This window comes from Amphimedon queenslandica, unplaced genomic scaffold (assembly GCF_000090795.2).
Source record: "Amphimedon queenslandica unplaced genomic scaffold, v1.1 AMPQUscaffold_13219, whole genome shotgun sequence".
Classification (NCBI taxonomy): domain Eukaryota; kingdom Metazoa; phylum Porifera; class Demospongiae; order Haplosclerida; family Niphatidae; genus Amphimedon; species Amphimedon queenslandica.
In genome coordinates, this window is record NW_003546545.1 from 65,356 (window position 1) to 86,304 (window position 20,949).

General features: G+C 35.4%; 5 protein-coding genes across 9 annotated transcripts in view; 2 read left to right on the forward strand and 3 right to left on the reverse strand.

Moving 5' to 3' along the window:
- Nucleotides 1–73: 73 nt before the first annotated feature.
- On the forward strand, nucleotides 74–4,206 carry LOC100634782 (proline-serine-threonine phosphatase-interacting protein 1-like). The gene is made up of 11 exons (XM_003388650.3): nucleotides 74–255; nucleotides 352–452; nucleotides 1,179–1,253; nucleotides 2,441–2,585; nucleotides 2,639–2,701; nucleotides 2,752–2,856; nucleotides 2,915–3,139; nucleotides 3,251–3,347; nucleotides 3,395–3,529; nucleotides 3,719–3,822; nucleotides 3,882–4,206. The coding sequence occupies exons 1-11, from the start codon at nucleotides 223–225 to the stop codon at nucleotides 4,023–4,025; spliced, it is 1,227 nt and encodes a 408-aa protein (XP_003388698.1). The 5' UTR covers nucleotides 74–222; the 3' UTR covers nucleotides 4,026–4,206.
- LOC100634906 (cell wall integrity and stress response component 1-like) lies at nucleotides 4,178–6,139 on the reverse strand. The gene is made up of 2 exons (XM_003388651.3): nucleotides 5,434–6,139; nucleotides 4,178–4,411 (listed from the first exon to the last, which is right to left on the reverse strand). Exons 1-2 carry the CDS (start codon nucleotides 6,100–6,102, stop codon nucleotides 4,274–4,276), a joined length of 807 nt encoding a protein of 268 aa, XP_003388699.1. The 5' UTR covers nucleotides 6,103–6,139; the 3' UTR covers nucleotides 4,178–4,273.
- A 33-nt stretch (nucleotides 6,140–6,172) lies between these two features.
- Nucleotides 6,173–8,939, forward strand: LOC100634029 (uncharacterized). Of its 2 annotated transcripts, XM_003388644.3 has the most exons (6): nucleotides 6,173–6,213; nucleotides 6,272–6,335; nucleotides 7,504–7,649; nucleotides 7,854–7,941; nucleotides 8,488–8,574; nucleotides 8,707–8,939. In XM_003388644.3, exons 3-6 carry the CDS (start codon nucleotides 7,528–7,530, stop codon nucleotides 8,818–8,820), a joined length of 411 nt encoding a protein of 136 aa, XP_003388692.1. In that variant the 5' UTR covers nucleotides 6,173–6,213; nucleotides 6,272–6,335; nucleotides 7,504–7,527; the 3' UTR covers nucleotides 8,821–8,939. The 2 variants fall into 2 exon arrangements, with proteins under 2 accessions (XP_003388692.1, XP_019855597.1); XM_020000038.1 differs by lacking the exons at nucleotides 6,173–6,213; nucleotides 6,272–6,335 and adding an exon at nucleotides 7,313–7,405.
- LOC109584340 (protein RRNAD1-like) lies at nucleotides 8,789–14,909 on the reverse strand. 4 transcript variants are annotated; one of them, XM_020000035.1, is made up of 10 exons: nucleotides 14,761–14,909; nucleotides 14,643–14,702; nucleotides 13,471–13,620; nucleotides 10,780–10,860; nucleotides 10,507–10,681; nucleotides 9,708–9,945; nucleotides 9,444–9,532; nucleotides 9,224–9,337; nucleotides 9,046–9,134; nucleotides 8,789–9,001 (listed from the first exon to the last, which is right to left on the reverse strand). In XM_020000035.1, the coding sequence occupies exons 1-10, from the start codon at nucleotides 14,812–14,814 to the stop codon at nucleotides 8,843–8,845; spliced, it is 1,209 nt and encodes a 402-aa protein (XP_019855594.1). In that variant the 5' UTR covers nucleotides 14,815–14,909; the 3' UTR covers nucleotides 8,789–8,842. The 4 variants fall into 4 exon arrangements, with proteins under 4 accessions (XP_019855594.1, XP_019855593.1, XP_019855595.1 ...); XM_020000034.1 differs by having other exon boundaries at nucleotides 14,756–14,909; XM_020000036.1 differs by lacking the exons at nucleotides 14,643–14,702; nucleotides 14,761–14,909 and adding exons at nucleotides 14,162–14,240; nucleotides 14,299–14,428.
- Nucleotides 14,910–15,029: 120 nt separating this feature from the next.
- Nucleotides 15,030–20,949, reverse strand: part of LOC100635033 (WD repeat-containing protein 7-like) — a 22,113-nt gene continuing 16,193 nt past the window's right edge. Inside the window, exons 11-15 of the mRNA XM_020000039.1 lie at nucleotides 17,384–17,841; nucleotides 16,634–16,777; nucleotides 16,404–16,486; nucleotides 16,118–16,322; nucleotides 15,030–15,292 (exon numbers count right to left, since the gene is read on the reverse strand). Coding sequence (XP_019855598.1) covers nucleotides 15,113–15,292; nucleotides 16,118–16,322; nucleotides 16,404–16,486; nucleotides 16,634–16,777; nucleotides 17,384–17,841 — 1,070 coding nt within the window. The 3' untranslated portion in view covers nucleotides 15,030–15,112. The remainder of the gene's footprint in view (nucleotides 15,293–16,117; nucleotides 16,323–16,403; nucleotides 16,487–16,633; nucleotides 16,778–17,383; nucleotides 17,842–20,949) is intronic.

Genomic DNA, 20,949 nt, shown 5'->3' on the forward strand with positions numbered 1-20,949 from the left:
GTCAAAGTGAAACCATAGCCTGCCAGCCAATGAATTTATGGGTGGAGCGTTAATTAATTATGTGGTATGTTGGTATCACGTGATCCTGAGCCACACCTCTACTGGCTTCTATTTCTCATCTCCGACTGGTTGTTGTACTTGCATTCTGTTTCCTTTTCACTGATTATCTCTCTCACTCTAGCAAGAGATTAAGGAGGATAGAGCATCTGATAGGGGGACAGAATGGCCAACGGGATATTTTGTCAGAACTTTTGGGTAAGGAGAGAGAAGAGAGGACCATACTCCACTTAGAGGTGTTACCCCTCGCTTCTTTGTTCCCTCTTTCTATTTCTCCTCCTTTTGTGTCCCTAGGGCTCCGATTTTTGTTCCACGCAAGGCTATGACGTGTTAGTGAAGCGGCTGAAGGAAGGGAAGCAAGTCCTGGTCGATTATGAGGAATATCTTGAGAAAAGGTACATTATAGTGAGAGTTATTGGTAGTAGTTTACTAACTGTGATTTAAAGTGCATCCCATTGTTGTGACTTTCGTTTTGTAAGTAGTTTTTGTATTGAGCATTGTGCCGTGGTGGTGCTTTTCATTTTGATACACAGTGCTACTTTTTGTAAGATTTTATGATCAACTTGGCATGTATGATATGTATCTTCAGTCATATCTACGCAATAACAGAACATCCTGATCATAAAATATACCTCCTTGAGCTATACTGAATAAAGACAAGAGAGAGAAAGGAAAGAGAGAGAGAGAATCAGAGAGAGAGAAAGGAGAGAGAGAGAGAGTGAGAGAGAGAGAGAGAAAGGAGTGAGAGAGAGAGAAAGAGAGATAAAACAATGGAGATAATTGGTTAAGAAAATGAGTTACTTAAGGAAATAGAAGTGTTAAATGGAAAGAGGAAAGCTAAAGGAAAGAAGGGATAGGTCTTATAATATAATCACTGCTCATCCTAATGGCTGTGTGATGCTAATGGCTGAATAAAGATACTTGTTTGTGTTTGTGTTAATGAAGCAGCAGCTGTTTATTATTAATACATCTCCGAGTCACAGAGTACAATGTTTGCTTATGACACTTTCGTGTGTGTGTGCAAATACCGTCTACTTCACATCATTGAATACATTGTTGTTATTATTGTGACAGGGCTTGGGATAATATTATTGTAATGTGGATGTTTCCTTTCATTTTAGAGCCAAGATTGAAAAACAGTATGCAGAGGAGATTGTGAAATTGGCCAAGAATACTTCGGGAAAAGATGAATTAGGGTTAGCTAAGGGAGGAAATGGCATGTTTTGAATTTTAATTGTGATGATATTATCGACGTAATGCTTCTGTATCAATAATACGCATATTTTGATACATATCATGTTTGTAAGTTTTTGTGTAGTAAGTAGTGTACACTGACAAGCAATCAAAAGTTTTAGCACTTAGTGTTGAAATTTCCCAAACATACTTGTACATACGTACACGTACATGTAATTTGAATGTGTACATGTACATGTACATGTACCTATTATGACACCAATATAGGCACAGCACCATTTTCTATTTACTGCATGTATGTTTTATATGTGCTATTGTGAAATTATTGTTAAAAGCTGCAATTGTTGCAAAATTATCATTGACTGTTTATTCTATTAGCCGCTTTATTATAAACTGCCGATCTGTCAAGTTGAAGTCTTCACCAAATTTTCTAGCTACTTGTACTTTTTATGGATGATGATAATTCCCTGCCTTCTCTTGAGCTTTCTCCCTCCCCTCAGGGCTTACCACAGGATTTTGGCATAGTCCTCGTGCAGCTTCTTGTTAGTGGATTGTTAAGTTGCTTAACAATTTATCTAAAGACCCTGTGCGGTAGTACAGATTATTTTGATTAAAAATTGCAAGGAGAGAATGCTTCAATTTATAATTTCTTCTGATACGCATACATGTCCTTATGCTGTGTACCAACTTTGAGCTGATTCTAATCAAGTTTGATTTTTATGAAATTTTAAAGTTGTTCAAAAATTGGGCCAACAACCAAAGGACATGGCCTGAAAATTTGGCCCAAGACCAAAGGCTATAACCTTTGGTCTCGGGCCAAATTTTTTCAAAATGGCTACAAGGGAATTCTCCTTTTTTATAATTTTATTCTGATACACGTGTATATATACATGTACATGTTCTTATGTTGTGTATCAACTTTGAGCTGATTTTGATCAAGTTTTGAATTTTTTAATAAATTCTTAAAGTTGCTTCTACATGTACTGTATTGTAGTGCTTGTTGGACCATGAAGCTCATGCTGTTACATGTACAATCGTACATGTACATGTGTAGCATGTTTTGTAAGAAACCCTGCTCCTCCCTCATTCTCTCTCTCTCTCTCTCTCTCTCTCTCTCTCTCTCTCTCTCTCTCTCTCTCTCTCTCTCTCTCTCTCTCTCTCTCTCTCTCTCTCTCTCTCTCCCCCCTAGTACAATGAAGAAGTGTTGGGATCAAATAAGAGCTGAGACTGAAACCACAGGTCGACTCCACATGCAACTGTCATTAAGACTCCAAGATGAGGTACTGAAGTCAGTCCGAGACTTTAGAAACCAACAGAAAGAAGTCAGAAAGAAAGTAAGAGAGAGAGTAGAGAAGGAAGGCTAACATTTATAAATAATTATGTATAGACTGAAGACACTGTCAAACGATCAGCTGTTCATAAGAAGAATTGCTATGATAAGAATAATAGAGTAAGAGAGAGGGGGAGGGAACATTTTAATTTTAATTTATTTTCTTTTAGCTGCGTTCATATTACGAAGGAAAGTGTAGGGAATCCGATAAGGCTCAGGATCAGTTACGCAAACTTGAAACAAACCCACTAACCAAACCCAAAGATCACATGCAGGTATAGACACGCCCCCAACTACTCCACCCACTTAATTATATGTGTACTCTAATTAAAGGCACACAAGAAAGCTGAGGTAGCTAAGACAGCAAGCAATAACGCTGACGTGCAGTATCAGGAAGCTGTGAAGACACTAGAAGAAGCAAGGATGCTGTGGGAGAGAGAGATGGAGCTTATGTGTCACAAGTTCCAAGAGCTGGAGGAGCAGAGACTGGCCTTCCTTCGTCATCAAATGTGGACTTACACTAACTTTTGCTCTCAGACTCTTGTTGATGATGATGAAGTGAGAGAGAGGGAGAGAGAGAGGGTGAGAGAGAGGGGGGAGGGAGGGAAGGAGAGAGAAAAAGAAGGAGAGAGAGATGGGAACTTAAATATTGATCATTGTCATTTTTAGTCTCTTGAAAATATTCGTAAATCACTTGAGAACTGCAATATTGATGAAGACATTGAATTATTTGTTAAAGACAGGAGCACTGGGTCTGAAAGACCAGGTTAGGTGTACCTCACTGATTGTGGGTGTGTCATTTTGTTTCCTTAGCAACCATACCATACGAGAACTTTTATAATCCTCGGGCAGTTATAGCAGGAGTACCCACTGCAGTCTCACTAGAGGCACCTCATAAAGAGCTACCACCACTACCACCTGATGAGGATAATGAAATAGTTATTGAAAGTATGTTAACAATGATCGCAATCTCTCTTTCTAATTACACCATTTTTACTCTCCTTTCTTTCCCCTCTCTCTCTCTCTCTTCCCTTTCTCTCCCTTCCTCTCTCTCTCCCTTTCTCTCTCTCTCTCCTCTTCCTCCCTCTTTCTCTCTCTCTCCCTCTTTCTCTCTTTCTCCCTCTCCCTCTCTCTCAGGTACATATTCAGTTCCTCAATTACCTGAGGCTCATTACAGTGTCCCCAGATCTGGCGGTGATTATGTCATTGCTCTTTATGATTATGATGCTCAAGGGGACCAGGTGAGCCCAACTGTTAATACAAGCTTATTGTTATTGACTGGGTATGCTTTAAATAACAGGAAATATCACTAAAGGAAGGAGATGTCTTGGAAGTGGTTGGCAAAGAGGATGATATCTGGTGGTGCGGGAAATTTATTAATTCTGGAGGCAAACTGGGCATGTTTCCAGCTGCTTATGTAGAACCATACGTCTCTCATAAATGACCCTCCCCATAAACCACTTGTACATGCAACAATGCACTCACAAGAATGTAGATTTGTCTTTAAGAGTTTGATTATTTTTCACCCACTGCTTTTATTATTATTATAATATTATTATTATTATAATTAAATTTTATTATTATTTAGTTTTCAACTTTTCGTATTGTCTCATTTTTAATGTTAATAAGTAAAAATCAATAGGTAACAGTTGTTAGAGGTTATTTATAATTATTAAAGGTTATTAATAGTTATTAATCATTGTGAAGGGAATCCATGTGTTGAGGCAATAAGTTATATTTCTTGCTTCTTGAGCCGTTGCCGAGAGAAGAGGTTGAATTCTGCATTCTCTCTTGAATCTTTTCTTCTTTATCCATTATCCAACTGCGTATCTGGAGAGGGAGAGGATAGAAAAATGGTGGAAAAACATAAGATATGACAAATGAGAATGAAAGATTGGAGCAAGGAAGGAAGAGAAATACCGTACAGCGCATAATTATCAAAAGCTGTAAATTTCTCAAATTTGCCTAAATCAATTTTGTGAATTTAATTTTCGCAAATTTATGCCATCTGCCTTCTTGTACCATAATAATTTGATTTTCACGAAAGTAATTTTCACTAATCTTAAAAAAAAATCGCAAAATCCGGAAAATTTACACCCCTCAAATATTTACACCCCTTAAAAATTTTGCACTATACATGTACATGCATTACAGCTGGAAATATTAGTGGGGAATTATAATAAGTGTTACACTGACAGTGTAGCAAGCAACTGTCTACATAAAATCCTATTTGTTCTGAGCATGCCCAATGATTTAGCAGCCTTGTATCGCTATACAAGGCTGCTAAATCATTAATATATTTTTTGAAAATTTTTTAACATTCACGTAAAAGTTATAGCCAAATAGCTGGCAATACCCTATAGGGGGTATATTTCACGGGGATTTAATTTCGCTAATTCAATGGTTTTAAAAAATTTGTGAAAATTTTTATCTATGAAAATTATATTTTATCACACTAATAATGGTCAGTAGAAGAAAAATGCTAAAATTTTTTCTTGTGAATAGGTCAAAAGGTGATTTTCGTGAAATAATTTCCATGGGAAATATACCCCCTGCACAGTATTAAACTAATTACTAATTGAAATAGAAAAAAAGACAAAACAATTACCATATGTAGCTAGAAAATTTGGAGTGCCAAAATTTGGCGAATTGACTTATGAGGTTTGGAAGTTAAAATTTTTGGCAAAATTTTAACTTTGTGCATGTTTCTATCAAACTCTATCAAATTGAAGACTAAAAAATTGGCGAATAGACCTCAATTCACCATAATTTTACTCCACCAAATTTTCTAGCTATACCGTACATGTACGTAGAAAAGGTAAATAGATATTATTACAAAACCTTTCACATACCTGATATCTGTACTGATACAACACGTACAACAACACACAGAGTACCAGGATGATCAGTATCGCTATGACCATTCCGAAAAAAGCATGACCATTCTTTTGATCATTATCATCATCTCCCTCACCCTCACCTACCGTACCAGTTGGAGTAGGAGCTGAAGGTTTAGACTCACTGGAAGCTGATTGGGTTGATGTGCTACTGGTAGTTGGTGTCACAGAAGAGGACGAGCTTGTTATAGTTAGAGAGTCACTGATGATATCTGATACACCATCACTTGGATGCGATGACACTGATGCTGTTGGTGAGGCCAATATCGAGGTTGTTGTTGTTGATGATGAAGATAAAGTTGATGATGAGGAGGAGGACCTGTCGGTTAGTGCTTTTTGTAAAGATTCAAGCCTTTCTTTCTGTTCTGCTATCGCTTCTTTTTGTTGTGATATCAATTCCTGGGAGTCGTTCAATTTTGCATTCAAGTCTTCTACCTCAGTTTGGAGAAAATTAACGATATAAAAAAGCTCTTCGATATTCTGTGTCACTTGGGTTGGGTTAAAGCCTGTCTTTACAGTACCATTCCCCTGCAATGGCTGTTCAGTATCATTTCCATCCGACAATACTCCAAGAGGGACGAGAAAGACGAGAAGCAAAGAGACACAGCTCAAAGGAGCAGACATCTTAAAATGATGACGTTAGGGAAATCCCACCAATAGATACTGCGCATGCGTAGTAAAGTGGGTGGAGCTTACGTAGGAGTGGCTCAAAAGAAGGCGGGGTTTATGAAAAAAGTAAGTTCTGAATTTCTGGCATTCACTCATTCATTACACTGTTTATGTAACACTGTAGATCTCTCTCAATACCTCATACTTCCGAGAATATTGCAATCTAAAACTTTAAACTTTAAACAAAGGTAGGTGAAGTTTCAACTCATAGTCAATATAAATGATCATCACACACTTCTAATCCACACCTACTCTCTGTAACTGTTTGTATTAATTCAATAATAATTTTTTATTGTTATAAAAAAATGTAGTGTGAGTGAATATTGCTTGATCTTGTGAGTTGCTTCGATATGGATAGGTTTGGGCACACAGGTGCACAGGTAGTGCTTAAATGGACTTTATAATTATAATCCTTGCTGGAAGCACTACCCATACCCCGTGTACTCAATCCCTCATCCATTCCTTCTCTTGCTGTTACTCTCTGTGGAAGAAGAAGCCAAGGCAAATAAGGACGACTCCTACTCACTGTGGTATAGACCATATATATTAGTGATAATACAATAAATAATAATAACAATAATAACAATAGTTACCTGTGTGTGTTTGTGTGTGCATATTACCGTAGTAGCTTAGGGAAAACATCTTGTTAACTTACATACCAATCATTCTCTCTCGGGATATTTACCTATAGATTCCTGGTGTATAATATTATATAATATAAATGTGGCACATTGGAGACGAAAGAGAGAGGGAGAGAGTGAGAGACAAAGAGTCTTGTATTGAATGAGTTATGCTCAGCTGGTGAAGACATAATTGAAGTACTGCTCACAATGAACTGCTTGTAATTGAAATCACCTTTTGTATCTTTGCTCTACAATCTTGAACAGCTGTGGCTGTAGTTGGTTTTAATGAGACTATAGGGGAAAGGAGACAGGGGGTAAGAATATACATATACTTGCATTCTTGTTTGTATTGCAGCTGTGATAAGCCAGAGCTATTCAGTAAACACACTCCTCAGTTGTTGCTTCTCCTTCTCTTATATAAACAACACGAGTGGAGGCGCCAAACCAGCTCCAGGCACTCTACTACAAATCCTAAACTAGCTAAAAGGAAAGAGAGAGGGAGAAACAGAGCGAGTTGCCCTGAACTGTTCAGACCAGTCATCCTACGCGTAGGTAAAATACTTGTGGGTTGCCACAGTCCCGCTCTGGGCTTATGTAGCAGTTGAACTAATTACTGACATTCTTTCAAAACCACAGTAATGCTAACAATATTATATATTACCACAAGCTAGGACCAGACACACACACTGTCTCGCTTATTTCTAATAATAAATATTTTACTTTCTATTAATAGATTCGTAAAGAAAGCTGCAGTAGTATGGATTCAAGCGATGAACTAAATTTCTTTTCCCCAGAAACGATTGAGAATTTGACCGAAGGCTTTCTCAATATACTCCAACCAGAAGTGATCACTGTTAATAAGAGTTTAAGCGACCTTACGTAAGCAGACAATAATGAATTGTATGCATAATAATGTGTTTTTTGTGGTCTAGCTGTGTATGTATATATTATGCTGCATAGTGAGTGAGTGCTTATACTGGCTGTGATTGCTAGTATCCGTATGACTATGAGTAGCATTAATAATGATTGCTACTATTAATAATTACGGTTGCTCTATTAATGAAGTATTTAATATCCTACTAGAGCCCACCAAGAGATAATGCTTGCGTCAATCAATAGCAAACGGACACAGTTTGAAGATACTGCTCAAACACAAGATATACAAGCACTGGTAACTGAATAATAATAAATTATTAATGAATGATTGTGAATGATAGTAACAATAGGTTTATTGTATGTGATGTGATGATACGAGTTATAGCCAATATTTTGTGTGTGTGGTAGTTGTCAATATTATTGAATTAGTTAAATGGGACATGCAATTGTGAAGTGGGAGTGAATGAGTATTCTGTTCTCACAATAACCTTCCCTACATTCCTAGAGAGTACTAGCATATCATTTTAAATTCCTGTGGTAATACAAATCGTTAATTGTAATAATATCGCTATATGTAATAGTAATAATGCGTGTAGTGTTGAGTAGCTTTATTTCACTCCTACCCATCAATCTGTCTCACCTCTCTGTCTTTCTTTATTCCTCCTGTCTTGTCAACTTTCTTTCTCTTCCTCTGTCCTAATTTGACTATTTCTGTTTCATTCCTCTCTTCTTTATTTCTTCTTTTCTTTTCCCCTCCACCTCTTCCTTCCTTTCTCTTATCAATCACTCTCACCCCCATCTCATACCATCTCACCCCCCCTATCTCTCTCTCTTTCATTAGCTGATTCAAATTCCTAATTACAAGCAGAAGATACTCAACATTCAAAAGACCATTACATCAATTGACAGACGAATGAAGAAGCTACAGGTAACGAGAGACCAAGGGAGGCAGAGGAAGAGGAGAGAGGGTGTGTGTGTGTGTATGTGTGTGTGTGTGTGTGTGTGTAAGAGAGGGAGAGATAGGCTCTAAGTACTGTTGCTATGGTACTGATTGCCACAGGTACGAGCTAACAAGCTTAAAGAGTTGAGGGTCTTACGGGAGACAAATTCAAAAAAAGAGCTAGAGAAACGAATAAGAGAAGAACAAATATTGGAAGCTAAACCATCGAAATGATCAACAATAATAATAATTATTATTAATTATGTCTTTTTACAATAATAGCAATATTGTGTGGAGATATTTTTTCATCAAATATATTAAATAATTGACAATTTAGTCCTCTTTCCTTTAAATACAATGAATAGTCTATTAATATTAATAATTCTATTGATCTTCTGATGCACATCTGTAGCCCCTGCATTGTCAGACTATTAACAATTAATTGAATAACTTAATTACCGTAAAAGGCTCTATTAATGAAAAGAATGGACTAAATCTTAAATAAGCTTCACTTAATGCTCCCTCAATAGTGGCATGATCTTTAAAATCTGATTAAGAGAGAGAAAGGGAGAGAATGAGAGAGTAAAGTAGAAGCTTTAAGACAGAAAATAAGGAACACAATGAATGACATGGTAACCTGGTATAAGCTCCTTGATCATTCTAATAAAATCTTCCGAAAAGTTATCAAAATTATCATATCTTGCCTTCCTAAGCCTATTACACAATGGACTGGAAGCAGAACTAAGAAATACTGAGGGGGAGTATGGGGAGGAAGGAAAGAGAGGAAGAGAGGCAGTGATTAGGAGGGAGTGAGTGCTTGTATATGAGTAGATTGTGTCATAATTTATAATTAATACCATATTTATTTATAATTATTTCAGCAATAGAACGATAACAAACATGATTACAGTGTTGCTGGTGGTCCGAAGGAGATTGAGATAACCAGCTGTAAAGAGAAAGGAAGAGAGAGAGGGGGGAGAGAGGGAGGGAGAGAGAGAGAGAGAGGGGAGAGAGAGGGAGGGAGAGGGAGAGGGGGGCAAAGAGAGAGATAAAGAGAGAGGGGGGAGAGAGATAAAGAGGGAGGAAGGGAGGAGAGAAATTAATCACTATAATTTACTTACTTTTCAAAACTATTTTCTGATGCTAATCTAAAGCCATATATGGACAAAAATTGGATGCCTTCATTTCTTAAAATATCATTAATCGTTTCACTAATCGGATTAAATGACGCCCTCTTATGATAGCAGCAAGGTATTAGTATTAATAGTGATACGGTATCGATTAGTTTATAAAACATGTGTAATATTGTAGGAGAGAGATCACCACAACAATGTAAACCAGTAATGCAAACATTGCTTCCTTTTAGGGAAAAGAGAGGAGGAGAGAGAGAGAAGGAGAAAGAGAATAAAGCAAAGAAACAGAAGAGAGAGAGAGAGAGAAATATGAGATGAGAGGGGACAGAGACAAATTAAAAGATAACAGGAAATTAAGAAAGAAAGGACAAATAAACTACACAGCCAAGAATTATCATGCTGATACAGGACTACTGCTGAAAATCAATGAATCAAGCTTGATTACTTGAATGATACAGTCCTGATAGCCTATCAGGACTGTATCAATTACCGTATAGCGGGAAATTTTGGAGGTGAGTAAATTTGGTGAATCTGGCATTTTGATAGGCATTCGCCAAAATAAAAATCCGTCATTTTGGGCCATTATACGCATGCTCAATGGCATGTGGCCACAAATTCACCAAATTAAAATCCGCCAATCACCAAAATTTAGCAATTCGCCAAAATTTAGCCCTTCCAAATTTACCCGCTACACGGTAAGTAATCAGGCTTGATTTATTGATTTTGGGCACTAATCCTGTATCAGCATGATAATTCTTGGCCGTGTATAGTAGAGACTGATACTAACCTAGCGATGTACATATTTCATTAATTTCATCAACACACTTTTGTGACTCATTGATATCTATCGTTACACTGGGTACATCTCTTCTTACAAATGCTGACTGGACTCTTTCAGTTACTCTCTCTACTCCAACCACTTTCATGCCACATTGCTTCATTAATATATCACCTAAATAGCCCTTTATTTATTAATAGAAAATACACTTGATAATAATGATAATAATAATGGTTAACTGACTAGTCCAGATAAAAATGATAATAATAATGGTTAACTGACTAGTCCAGATCCAATGTCAAGTAATGATGTGCAGTTACATTCTTTACATATTTCCTCAACCACAGAAGCTAAACAGGATACCTATTGATGTAGGACCCGTTTACACTTCACATGTAAACGGATGTAAACGGAGACTATTTCATTTCTGATATACAGCTTGTGTTTACACTATTACAAAAAAACTTGTCTCCTATCTGAAAACGGATACTTCTATAAACAACAATGATAAATCTTATGAAAATGCAGCCGCTGGTGCATTAGTGTAAACACCTGAAACAAATAATAGCAAAAACAATCCTGATTCAGGCCTCATTTACATAAATAACACAACTATGCTGGCCTAATCTGCATCATTTTGCTGTTAGTGTTTTCAGGTGTTTACACTAATCCAGCAGCTACGTTTTCATTAGAATTTATCATTTTGTTTATAGAAGCATCCGGCAGTTTTAGTATTTAGTTATTCTTTTGTTGGGCCGGATTTGATGATGTGTTTTCTTGTGTTTTAGTGTAAATGAGACCCTTTTCCGACTAAAAATATATCCGTTTTACTTTAAAACACCACGGTAGTCATGTAAACCAGGCCTCAGTGAAGTGGATTACTATAAACGGGGCCGAAGAATAAAATAAACTAGGGTTTTGTATTTTGAGCGAGGAGACATATAACTTGGAGGGTGCACAGCTAAATTTTTCTCACACAAAATAATATGAAGTGAATGAAGTTCAATGGTAAAGGAAAGCCAGTTTATAGCAAATCGTGGTACCACAATAAAATGAAACAGTGCATTACATATTGATGTGTTTGTCACGTAAAAAGTTTGAGCTCTTTTTTTGACAAAATTATTTTGAGTTATCAGCATTTCTAAAATTGAGCCAATAATTTGGAAAAAAAGCAAAGGCTCTAGCCCATGATGCTTTTTAAAATGGCTACAAAATCACACCAAATTTTTATTACATTTCTGATACATATTACTGTCCTTATGCTGTGTAGAAGTTTGAGCTAATTCTGGCTTTAATTTTTTGAGTTACAGCCATTTTTTTAAATGAGCCAATTTTCAGAAAAAAGCAAAGGCTATAGCCCATTTAAAAAAATAAAATGAGAAATAGGACCAGAAATCAGTAGATAATAAAAAGTGAATTTGAATGAAAATGAGTCATATAATAATTTATAAGTTAGTGACACTGAAGTCGAGCATCACAGATTGCAACATCAATGTCACAATCACTGGGCCTATATAGTGATCTCTTTGTATATACCACTTAAACACTGAAATGTAGATCTTAAAATTGAAAAAGATAGTTTACATTTGATGAAATTAATTACTGAACTGTAAGGTTTGTTAAGTTTATCAGCTGTCAATAGTGCAATTTGTCTAAAAACAACATCACATACAGGAACCAGCCCACCATTGGTATAAAAAACAACAGGCGAGAAACAACCATTATAGTCCATAGTTTTATCCAAAAAATGGCTCCAAAAGTATCCCAAATTTTTATTACATTTTCTCATACATATTGATGTCCTTATGTTGTGTAGAAAGTTTGAGCTGATTCCGACTTCAATTTATCAAGTTACAGCCATTTTAAGAAAATGCCAAAATTCTGAAAAATACCCTTTAGCCCATGGTTTTATCCAAAAATTGGCTCAAAAATCACCAAAATTTTTTATTACATTTTCTGATACATATTGATGTACTTATGTTGTGTAGAAAGTTTGAGGTAATTCCAACTTTAATTTTTAAAGTTATGGCTGTTTTAAGAAAACGCAAAAATACCCTGTACTATATGCCCATGGTTTTATCCAAAAAATGGTTCAAAAATCACCAAAATTTTTTATTACATTTTCTAATACATACTGATGTACTTATGCTGTGTAGAAAGTTTGAGCTGATTCTGACTTTAATTTTTTAAGTTACAGCCACTTTAAGAAAATGCAAAAATACCCTGTACTATAGCCCATATGGTTTTATCCAAAAAATGGCTCAAAAATCACTAAAATTTTTTATTACATATTCTGATACATACTGATGTACTTATGCTGTGTAGAAAGTTTGAGCTGATTCCGACTTCAATTTATCAAGTTACGGCCATTTTAAGAAAACGCCAAAATTCTGAAAAATACCCTGTACTATAGCCCATGGTTTTATCCAAAAAATGGCTCCGAAATCACCCCAAATTTTTATTACATTTTCTGATACACATTGATGTACTTATGCTATGTAGCAAGTTTGAGTTGATTCTGATTTCAATTTTTCAAGTTACAACCATTTTAAAAAGAGCCAAATTCTAGAAAAAAGCAAAGGCTACAGTACATGTATAATTAACCTATAAAAATTGGCTCCAATTTTTATTACACTTTCTAATACATATTCATAATTTCAACATTGAAATTATTACAGCAAAATATAAATTTCTTTTTTAACTCAACAGTGTAACAATGGATTCAATTTTATGTTAAGGCTGGTTCTCAATATGACGCATGCACGTCCATCACGACCGGAAGTGCTGTATAAACCAATGGGAGCATGCGTCAATGCATCAGATTGGAAAACATTTCTTTTCTGACGCATTGACGCATACTCCCATTGGTTTATACAGCACTTCCGGGTCATGACGCTAGCACATGAAAAACAATGCGTCATATTGAGAACCCACCTTTACTACTAGTCTGCCATTAACATTATTATTATTTACTTCATGCTGTTTCTTTAATTTCATTCCTCTAGCTATGTCTTGTTTCATCTTTATAATGTCTGTATAAGTCCATTCCCTGACCAATCCAGTACTCGTCGAATTATTCAAACAACCAGTTATAAACTCTTGAAGACTATTTGGATAGCACAACTGTCAAAAAGAACAAAATAATAGCCTCTATATAGCAGACATTTAAGTCCAACATACACTAGGCAACATGTTGCTTATAACATTTGTGGTTACTTTGATCTTGTAAACAACATGTTGCCAGAAACAGAACAGCCTTCTATTGGTAACATGTTGCTTACAAGATCAAAGTAACCACAAATGTTGCTAACAACATGTTGCCTAGTGTATGGGGACCTTCAGGGACAAGAAGGTTTGTCAGTTATACAGAGGTGTCCTTTATGGAAACGTTATAACACCCCCGCTAGGGATACAAATGCAATGTATCCTGCAGTGGGGGTGTTATCAACATACTTGTGTAGTAATGAGTGGGCGTATCAAAGGTGCGTGCTCAGCCTTGTGGTAAAATGGTAGTAATGGAGGAAAGGAGGCCCAGAAAAAGGTACTTTTATCAACTGATTTAGGCTTTAGGTTGGCATAATCTAACTATTTTCAGGCTATAATGTCTGGAAGAGGTCCAGAACAGAGATCCTGAGCTTGCTGACTGGCCATGTATCGATCTTACCTTCCCCGGCCATCTCATTTAGTATTGAGGCTTAGTCAACCATTGATTTCAACACAAGAGGAGAGCAGTCAAACTCTACCTGCATGGATTATTGATCTGTGGATCAATATAAAGTTTTCTGCACTCCGGAGACTTACAATTGTTCAGACTTTGTACCTGTCGGTTCCCGCGGGCCACTGGGCCTAGGCCAGACTTTATTGACAGTTGACTTTCAGCTTATAATACCTGTACAATAATGTTGTTTCTTATTTTTATTTTAAAATATTTTTCTGTCAACCCACAGGGATACAAATAAAACCACAGGGAGTGTTACAAATGAAAACTCTATTACATCACATTTTTAACCACAGGCAGTGCCTTTGATACACCCACTCACTAATATACAAGTGAAGGTTATTTTATACAGGTAAGAAATGCAATTGGATTAAGTTTATTACTGATGTTCTAATCCTCTGTTAAATTACAAGTGAAATTATCTTACTTTATTATCAATGATGTTATGCAAATCTTCAAATTTCCAATCCTTCATTATCATTATCCACTATTTTAATAAAAATAATTTTATAAAAATTTAATATAAGCTCATTTCATTACCTCACTTGGCATATTAGTAGCAATGTGATCGGTAAGAAATAACTCTGTTGTTTTAACATTCCAAATCCATTTGTACTTCTCAAGAAATTGAACTAAACTCCTGACATCATCATAAACTTTACTTTTATCCATTTATAGCCACTATGCATACACGTGAATTCCGTAAACTACATCTAGACTTGTATTCTTTGTCCGTAGACCTGCGTAATTTAATTAATTTTATGACTCTCTGTGATCCAACTACAATTATCATAATTTCATAGCAACGAAAATATGTATGTGCAGCTTAATAGTATTATTTCAAATAAACAAACAAGAAGCAACAGAAATTAGATAATAGCAATTATTTATTAATATTTATAAAGAATATTTATATTCGATTCCACCAGGCATGTGTAGGACAACAGATTTATTAGAAGTCCATTCTATTCTAACGTAATTATAATTAGTAGCCGTTGTTGTGTTTGATATTGCTGGCCAGTTGTGAATACACTTTGGAGCTGAATTGATGACACCACTTAGAATGGACGTACTAATCTAAAAATAAAAATTATAAAAAAATAATAATAATACTGTTAATACAGCAACTATTAAAAGGTTTAGCTAACTGAAATATTTTACTCTTCAAATCTATATACATTGTACACTGCAGATACAATAGACTAGGAAAAAGTACATGCACATGTACTTCATCCAATGTACTGTAATGGCTATTTTGTACACGTACTGTATTACAGGGCATTAAAGCTACTGCACAAATCTACCATCTCACTTGAAAATATACACGTACATGTACATGTAACTGTACTTTTAAAATCACAGTGGTAATCATAAAATTATAGACTATTACAGAGAGTTCATGCTTTTACCCAAGACCAGGGTTTCCCACAAGGCAACTTGAAAATTCATAAAAAATCCAACTTTAATCAAAATCAGCTCAAAGTTCATACACAACATAAGGAAATGTAAATGTATCAGAAAAAATTATAAAAATGAAGAATTTTCTCCAAGCCACTTTTGAAAAATTTGACTGAAGATCAAAGGCTATTATAGCCTTTGATCATTGGCTCAATTTTTCAACAGCTTTAAAAAAATTTATTAAAAATCCAAATTTGATTGAAATCAGCTCAAAGTTGATACACAGCATAAGGACATTGTGCATCAAAAAACATTATAAAAATAGAGAAATTTTTCGTTGTAATTTTTGTCAAAATACCCTGTACTATATACTACCCAATTTTAAGCAGCTTGACAATCCACTGACAACAAGCTGCATGAGGACTATATATGCCAAACTCTTATGGGAAGCCCTACCCAAGACCCAATGATGCCCCACTAATCAAACCACTCCACTCCACTTGCCTGCCAGACTTTAAGCATTGAGTCACCATAAGAATAAGTAGCCAAGTACTTCCCTTCCTCTGAAAATGAGAGGACTATAACCTGATGAGAGTGGGCGTTGATCATTTGAGTTTTTCGCTGTTTTAAATCGTAAATACCAATTTGACCAGAACCAGCACCAACAGCTAATCTTTTAGTACGCAAGGAATAACTAACATTAGGTAATCTGAGAAGAGAAAAAAAGAAATTATAATACACGTACATTTACATGTAGCACAGAATGGTTAATTAGACAAATTTTTGTTACCTTGTCAATGATGGGAATAAATCGTTAAAATTTTTCCTTTTCAATTCATCCTGATCAAGACAATAAAGTGCAATATCAGCAACCTAAACAACAACAAACAAACAACAACAACAACAATAATAATAATAACAATAATAATAGTAATAACAATAATAATAACAATAATCATAAGAATAATGATAAATCACACATTAATAGTGATTACACATGTACATGTAAATGTAGCTTACATCTAGTATTTGTGATGAAACATGTCCGGAGCATTTATCTAGAATAGTTCTAACAAGTTCAAACATTTCTTCTTTAGCAGCTGGGAGCAGGACACTGGCCTGACTAACTATACCGTTTGTATTAGGAGGCGGAGTCTGTCCAACCTAATAAATAATAAGTTAATTGACTGATATTACAGTTACATGTACATTATACCGTATAGCCACAAAGTTTCGAGGCAATAAACTTTCGCAAATCAGGCCACAAGTCTTTTTTTGCGAATTAACTTTCACGGTTCTTATTTTAAAGCACACGTGTTTACGGGCAATACGGATAATTTTACAGAATTAACTTTCACGGATACGGAGAATCCGCAAAAACAGCGAAAGTTGTTCCCTCGAAATTAAGTGGCTATACGGTACACTATAATACTGCTTTTCTCAAGGTTTTCACACAAAAAGAGAATCCTTTAATGCTATGCATCCTAAAGTAGCTACTTTAAGTCTATTTTGTGTACAAATGTACAAATGAACATGCAGTTTTAGCACATTAATTTAGTGAGGGATCAATCTAATAAAGTGACACAATTATTACAAGTACATGTACATGTATCACCTAAAGCCTAAAAGTGAAAGAAAATATTAGCCAAATCCTCATCATACACTACATGTAGGTACATTGTACATGTGTATCTACAATGTACAAGGCATATTAATATTACAAGCTCATAGCCAAAATCCTACATAAAACTTTAAATATCATATACTAACTTGCAATGGAGGCAGTGAAGGATGAGGGAATGGTGTCCCATGCTGAGACCCAAGGAACAACGAGAGCTCTTTAGCTATTGCTGTCACAACTGTAGTCGGCCTCAGCAAAACCATCAGATTCAGAGCTCGCTTTGCAGTCTCCGCTAAAAACTTAGCAGCCCTCATCTTCTTACTGGCCTTCTCATCCAGTGTCCCAGGAGCAGCCCCAGTAGGGCTAGTGACTGTAGCTGTTATATGAGGAAGGACTGATAGATCAAGGAGCCCCATTACTACTGATGGAACGTTCACATATTTCTCCCAGAGGTGAAATCCCCGTCCCATTAGTTCAGCAGCTGAGCAGCGGAGAGGAGAATAGAGTGAGCTCTTTTGTAACGGACGATCTAAGAGAACAGCCTCAAGAGTCTTAGCAGTCTGTCTAGCAACCTGAGGGTCTAAGACCTCGAATTCATCAGATGCACCTAATGATAATGATAATAATAATAATAATTAATTAATGATACATGTATATGTAATAAGTACAACTGTACATGTACATTGTGCATCTAATACGTAATTTGTGGGGTTCAATTCACAAAATTACAAAAAAGCTTCAAACATTATTTGTTTATTGATAATTATGATACATGTACAATGTACATGCATGCATCCTGAAAATGGCATTTTAGATGGGTCATAACTCAAAAATTATTTGTCGAAATCAAGACAATCAACTCAAACTTGCTACATAGCATAAGGACATCAATAAGTATCAGAAAATGTAATAAAAATTTTAAGTTGTTTCAGAGCCACTTTTTGGAAAAAACCATGGGCTATATACATGTATAGCTTTTGCTTTTTCTGAAAATTGGCTGTAACTCAAAAAATTGAAGTCAGAATCAGCTTAAACTTCATACATAGCACAAGGACATCAATATTATAGTATAGTAGAACAGTCTCATATACAGAATATAGGACCTTTGGTTTGTGTCCTTGGATGTGATATAACCCTCAGGCCTATGGCCAGCCCTTGGGCTATATCACATCTCTGAACACAAACCTTAGGTGACAGGTCCTATATTTTGTTTTGTACATGTGAGCTACTAGTGTCCGAACTGTAAAATTGTAAGTAACAGACCAATAATGCTTCATGCCAACTTGAGTTAAATACAATGAGTAGTTAATTTATTCACATGCCAATTACATCAATATACCCGGTATGCTAAAGAAAATTAGAGTATGATACTTCCAGTGTATAGACAATTAAAGCAACATAAAAATCAATGTATCTTTATGATCAAACTAAATTTAAATGATCCTCTACTAGAGAAGTGACTTAATTATTAGTATGCACATGATGTATATACCAGACTATTACTATAGCTGTGAATGACTACAGGTGTAGGAATATCATTATTTTGAGATACGGTATTGACATATGCGTAATAATTGGCCGGCATTTTGGATGGCAAGATTCAATGAAGAAGGAATGGAGTAAACTATAAAAATGATTTGTTTGACCGGTCTGGAACTCTTTCAAGCTACAAAAGTTGGTTGGAAGAAAGAATGGATGCTACCAAGCATCTCATAAAACAGATTTGGTGCAATGTGCAGCAGATTCTTTACTAAAGCTTGCTTTCTGCTTTTGCTCATTGGTTCACCAAAGAAAGTTGCCATCCATGGAATTTATTTCCTTCTCTACCACACCCACTGCCGTATTTACTCTAGTGACATAATTCATTCTCAGCTGGAGAGGTCTATAGTAAAAAGAATAAAAAGAGCCACAATCCTCTCTTTTATGTCACATCCATATTATGTACTCTTGCATGGTGCTATAGGTACAGACAAGTTCTAAGGCCAAGCGTAACGGATGCAGTCGTGTGATTACTACTAGTACATAGTAGATCTATTCAATCAGTTTGTTAGCAGCCAAAGTACAAGGCCAAGTTGTGAGTAATTCGTTCGCTTTCACAGCTTCGGTTACATCAAAATTATACTTGCTTTACTTCTAATATTGACAATGAGAGGCTTTGTTTATTGGTCAAATTTTAGTAAAAGAATCTTCAAATTTTTGTACAATCTAGGTATTTGATCAGATCACATTTCTAAAACTCTCACAGAAGAAGAAGAAGACTAAAGGAAAGCTTATTACTTAAGAAAGCCTATCTATGGGCCATATATGAATTATGTAGTTCAGGCAAATAAATAATGTAATAGTGTAAATGTAATAAATACACCTGCACATATCTATCTATCTATATATATGTGTATTATATATCATACTAAACAGGTCTATATACAAAAATATAGACCCTGAGGTGGGTGTCCAAGGATGTGATATAGCCCGAGGCCCACAGGCCCAAGGGCTATATCACATCCGAGGACACCCACCAAAGGTCTATATCTTTTGTATATTGACCAGTTCTAGTATGTTATATAGGATATATTTCATAATGATGACAGCATTTCTGAATGGCAGGTTTATATACACAAATATAAACCCGACTACATTAAAGGATGATGTCATAATTGCGAGATATATATATATATATATATATATATATATATATATATATATATATAGGTGAACTGTAAAATTGTAAGCAACAGACCAATAATACTTCATGCCAACTTGTGCTGAATACAATGAATAGTCAATTAATTCACATGCCAATTACATGAATAAATGATACAAGTAATTAGACTATGACTTTTCCAATGTCTAGACAACTAAAGAGACTGTATAAAATGTATCTTTATGTTCATAAATATCACAATACAATTGCATGATTCATTAGCATGAACATGTATACTGGTATTAGATCTATCACTGATCATATAGTGAGAAAAATAATGAAGAGCCTCCTCTCTTCTATGATTATGTGAATGACATTTAGAAGTGAGACTATAATGTTGCTATTTTATTATGCTATTAATCAGTGTACTTCCTGGATTATTCTAGCATCATTTTCCTCTAAAATCTGTCCTATAAAACCGCCACATAGCCTGACCATGCATGACATTTCCATCATAATCTTTCTTCTACATCAATATCAATGCTTGCATTATAATAAATACATTGTGTGCCACAGTGCTAGCAGGTAAAGCAACAAGGCTATAATTTTAATGTAACTGAAGCTGCAAAGGTGAATGAAATACACACCAGTTTTGGCTAACAAACTGAACTAATTGTATTATTTATTTTTGGCTCTCTGACTGTATATCATTGAGACCCTCAAGGTTACTATTTTCATCTATATATTCCTTTTGTCCTGTTTCTTATTATTATTATTATTAGATCTACTATCTACTAGTCATCACACGACAGCATCCATATTATATATACACTCTTGGCTCTAGGTACAGACAAGTTCTAAGGCCAGCGAGTCTAACGGATGCAGTCATGTGATTACTACTAGTAGATAGTAGATCTATTCATTCAGTTTGTTAGCAGCCAAAAATGGTGAGTATTTCATTCACTTTCACAGCTTCAGTTGCATCAAAATTATACTTGCTTTACTTCTAATATTGACAATGAGAGGCTTTGTTCATTGGTCAAATTTTAGTAAAAGAATCTTCAAATTTTTAAA

Bases quoted from the DNA above. Each gene is read 5' to 3' on its own strand.
- LOC100634782 (XM_003388650.3), top strand. From the start codon at position 223: ATGGCCAACGGGATATTTTGTCAGAACTTTTGG. The intron at 3,348-3,394 runs GTTAGGTGTACC...TTGTTTCCTTAG, and splicing joins CACTGGGTCTGAAAGACCAG to CAACCATACCATACGAGAAC. The intron at 3,530-3,718 runs GTATGTTAACAA...CCTCTCTCTCAG, and splicing joins TAATGAAATAGTTATTGAAA to GTACATATTCAGTTCCTCAA.
- LOC100634029 (XM_003388644.3), top strand. From the start codon at position 7,528: ATGGATTCAAGCGATGAACTAAATTTCTTTTCCCCAGAAACGATTGAG. The intron at 7,650-7,853 runs GTAAGCAGACAA...ATATCCTACTAG, and splicing joins AAGAGTTTAAGCGACCTTAC to AGCCCACCAAGAGATAATGC. The intron at 7,942-8,487 runs GTAACTGAATAA...CTCTTTCATTAG, and splicing joins CACAAGATATACAAGCACTG to CTGATTCAAATTCCTAATTA.
- LOC100634906 (XM_003388651.3), bottom strand. From the start codon at position 6,102: ATGTCTGCTCCTTTGAGCTGTGTCTCTTTGCTTCTCGTCTTTCTCGTC. The intron at 4,412-5,433 runs GTATGTGAAAGG...CTCCCTCTCCAG, and splicing joins TGTATCAGTACAGATATCAG to ATACGCAGTTGGATAATGGA.
- LOC109584340 (XM_020000034.1), bottom strand. From the start codon at position 14,887: ATGGATAAAAGTAAAGTTTATGATGATGTCAGGAGTTTAGTTCAATTT. The intron at 13,621-14,642 runs GTAAGATAATTT...TCTTTTTGACAG, and splicing joins ATAACATCATTGATAATAAA to TTGTGCTATCCAAATAGTCT. The intron at 10,682-10,779 runs GTCAGTTAACCA...TAATAAATAAAG, and splicing joins TTGACATTGGATCTGGACTA to GGCTATTTAGGTGATATATT.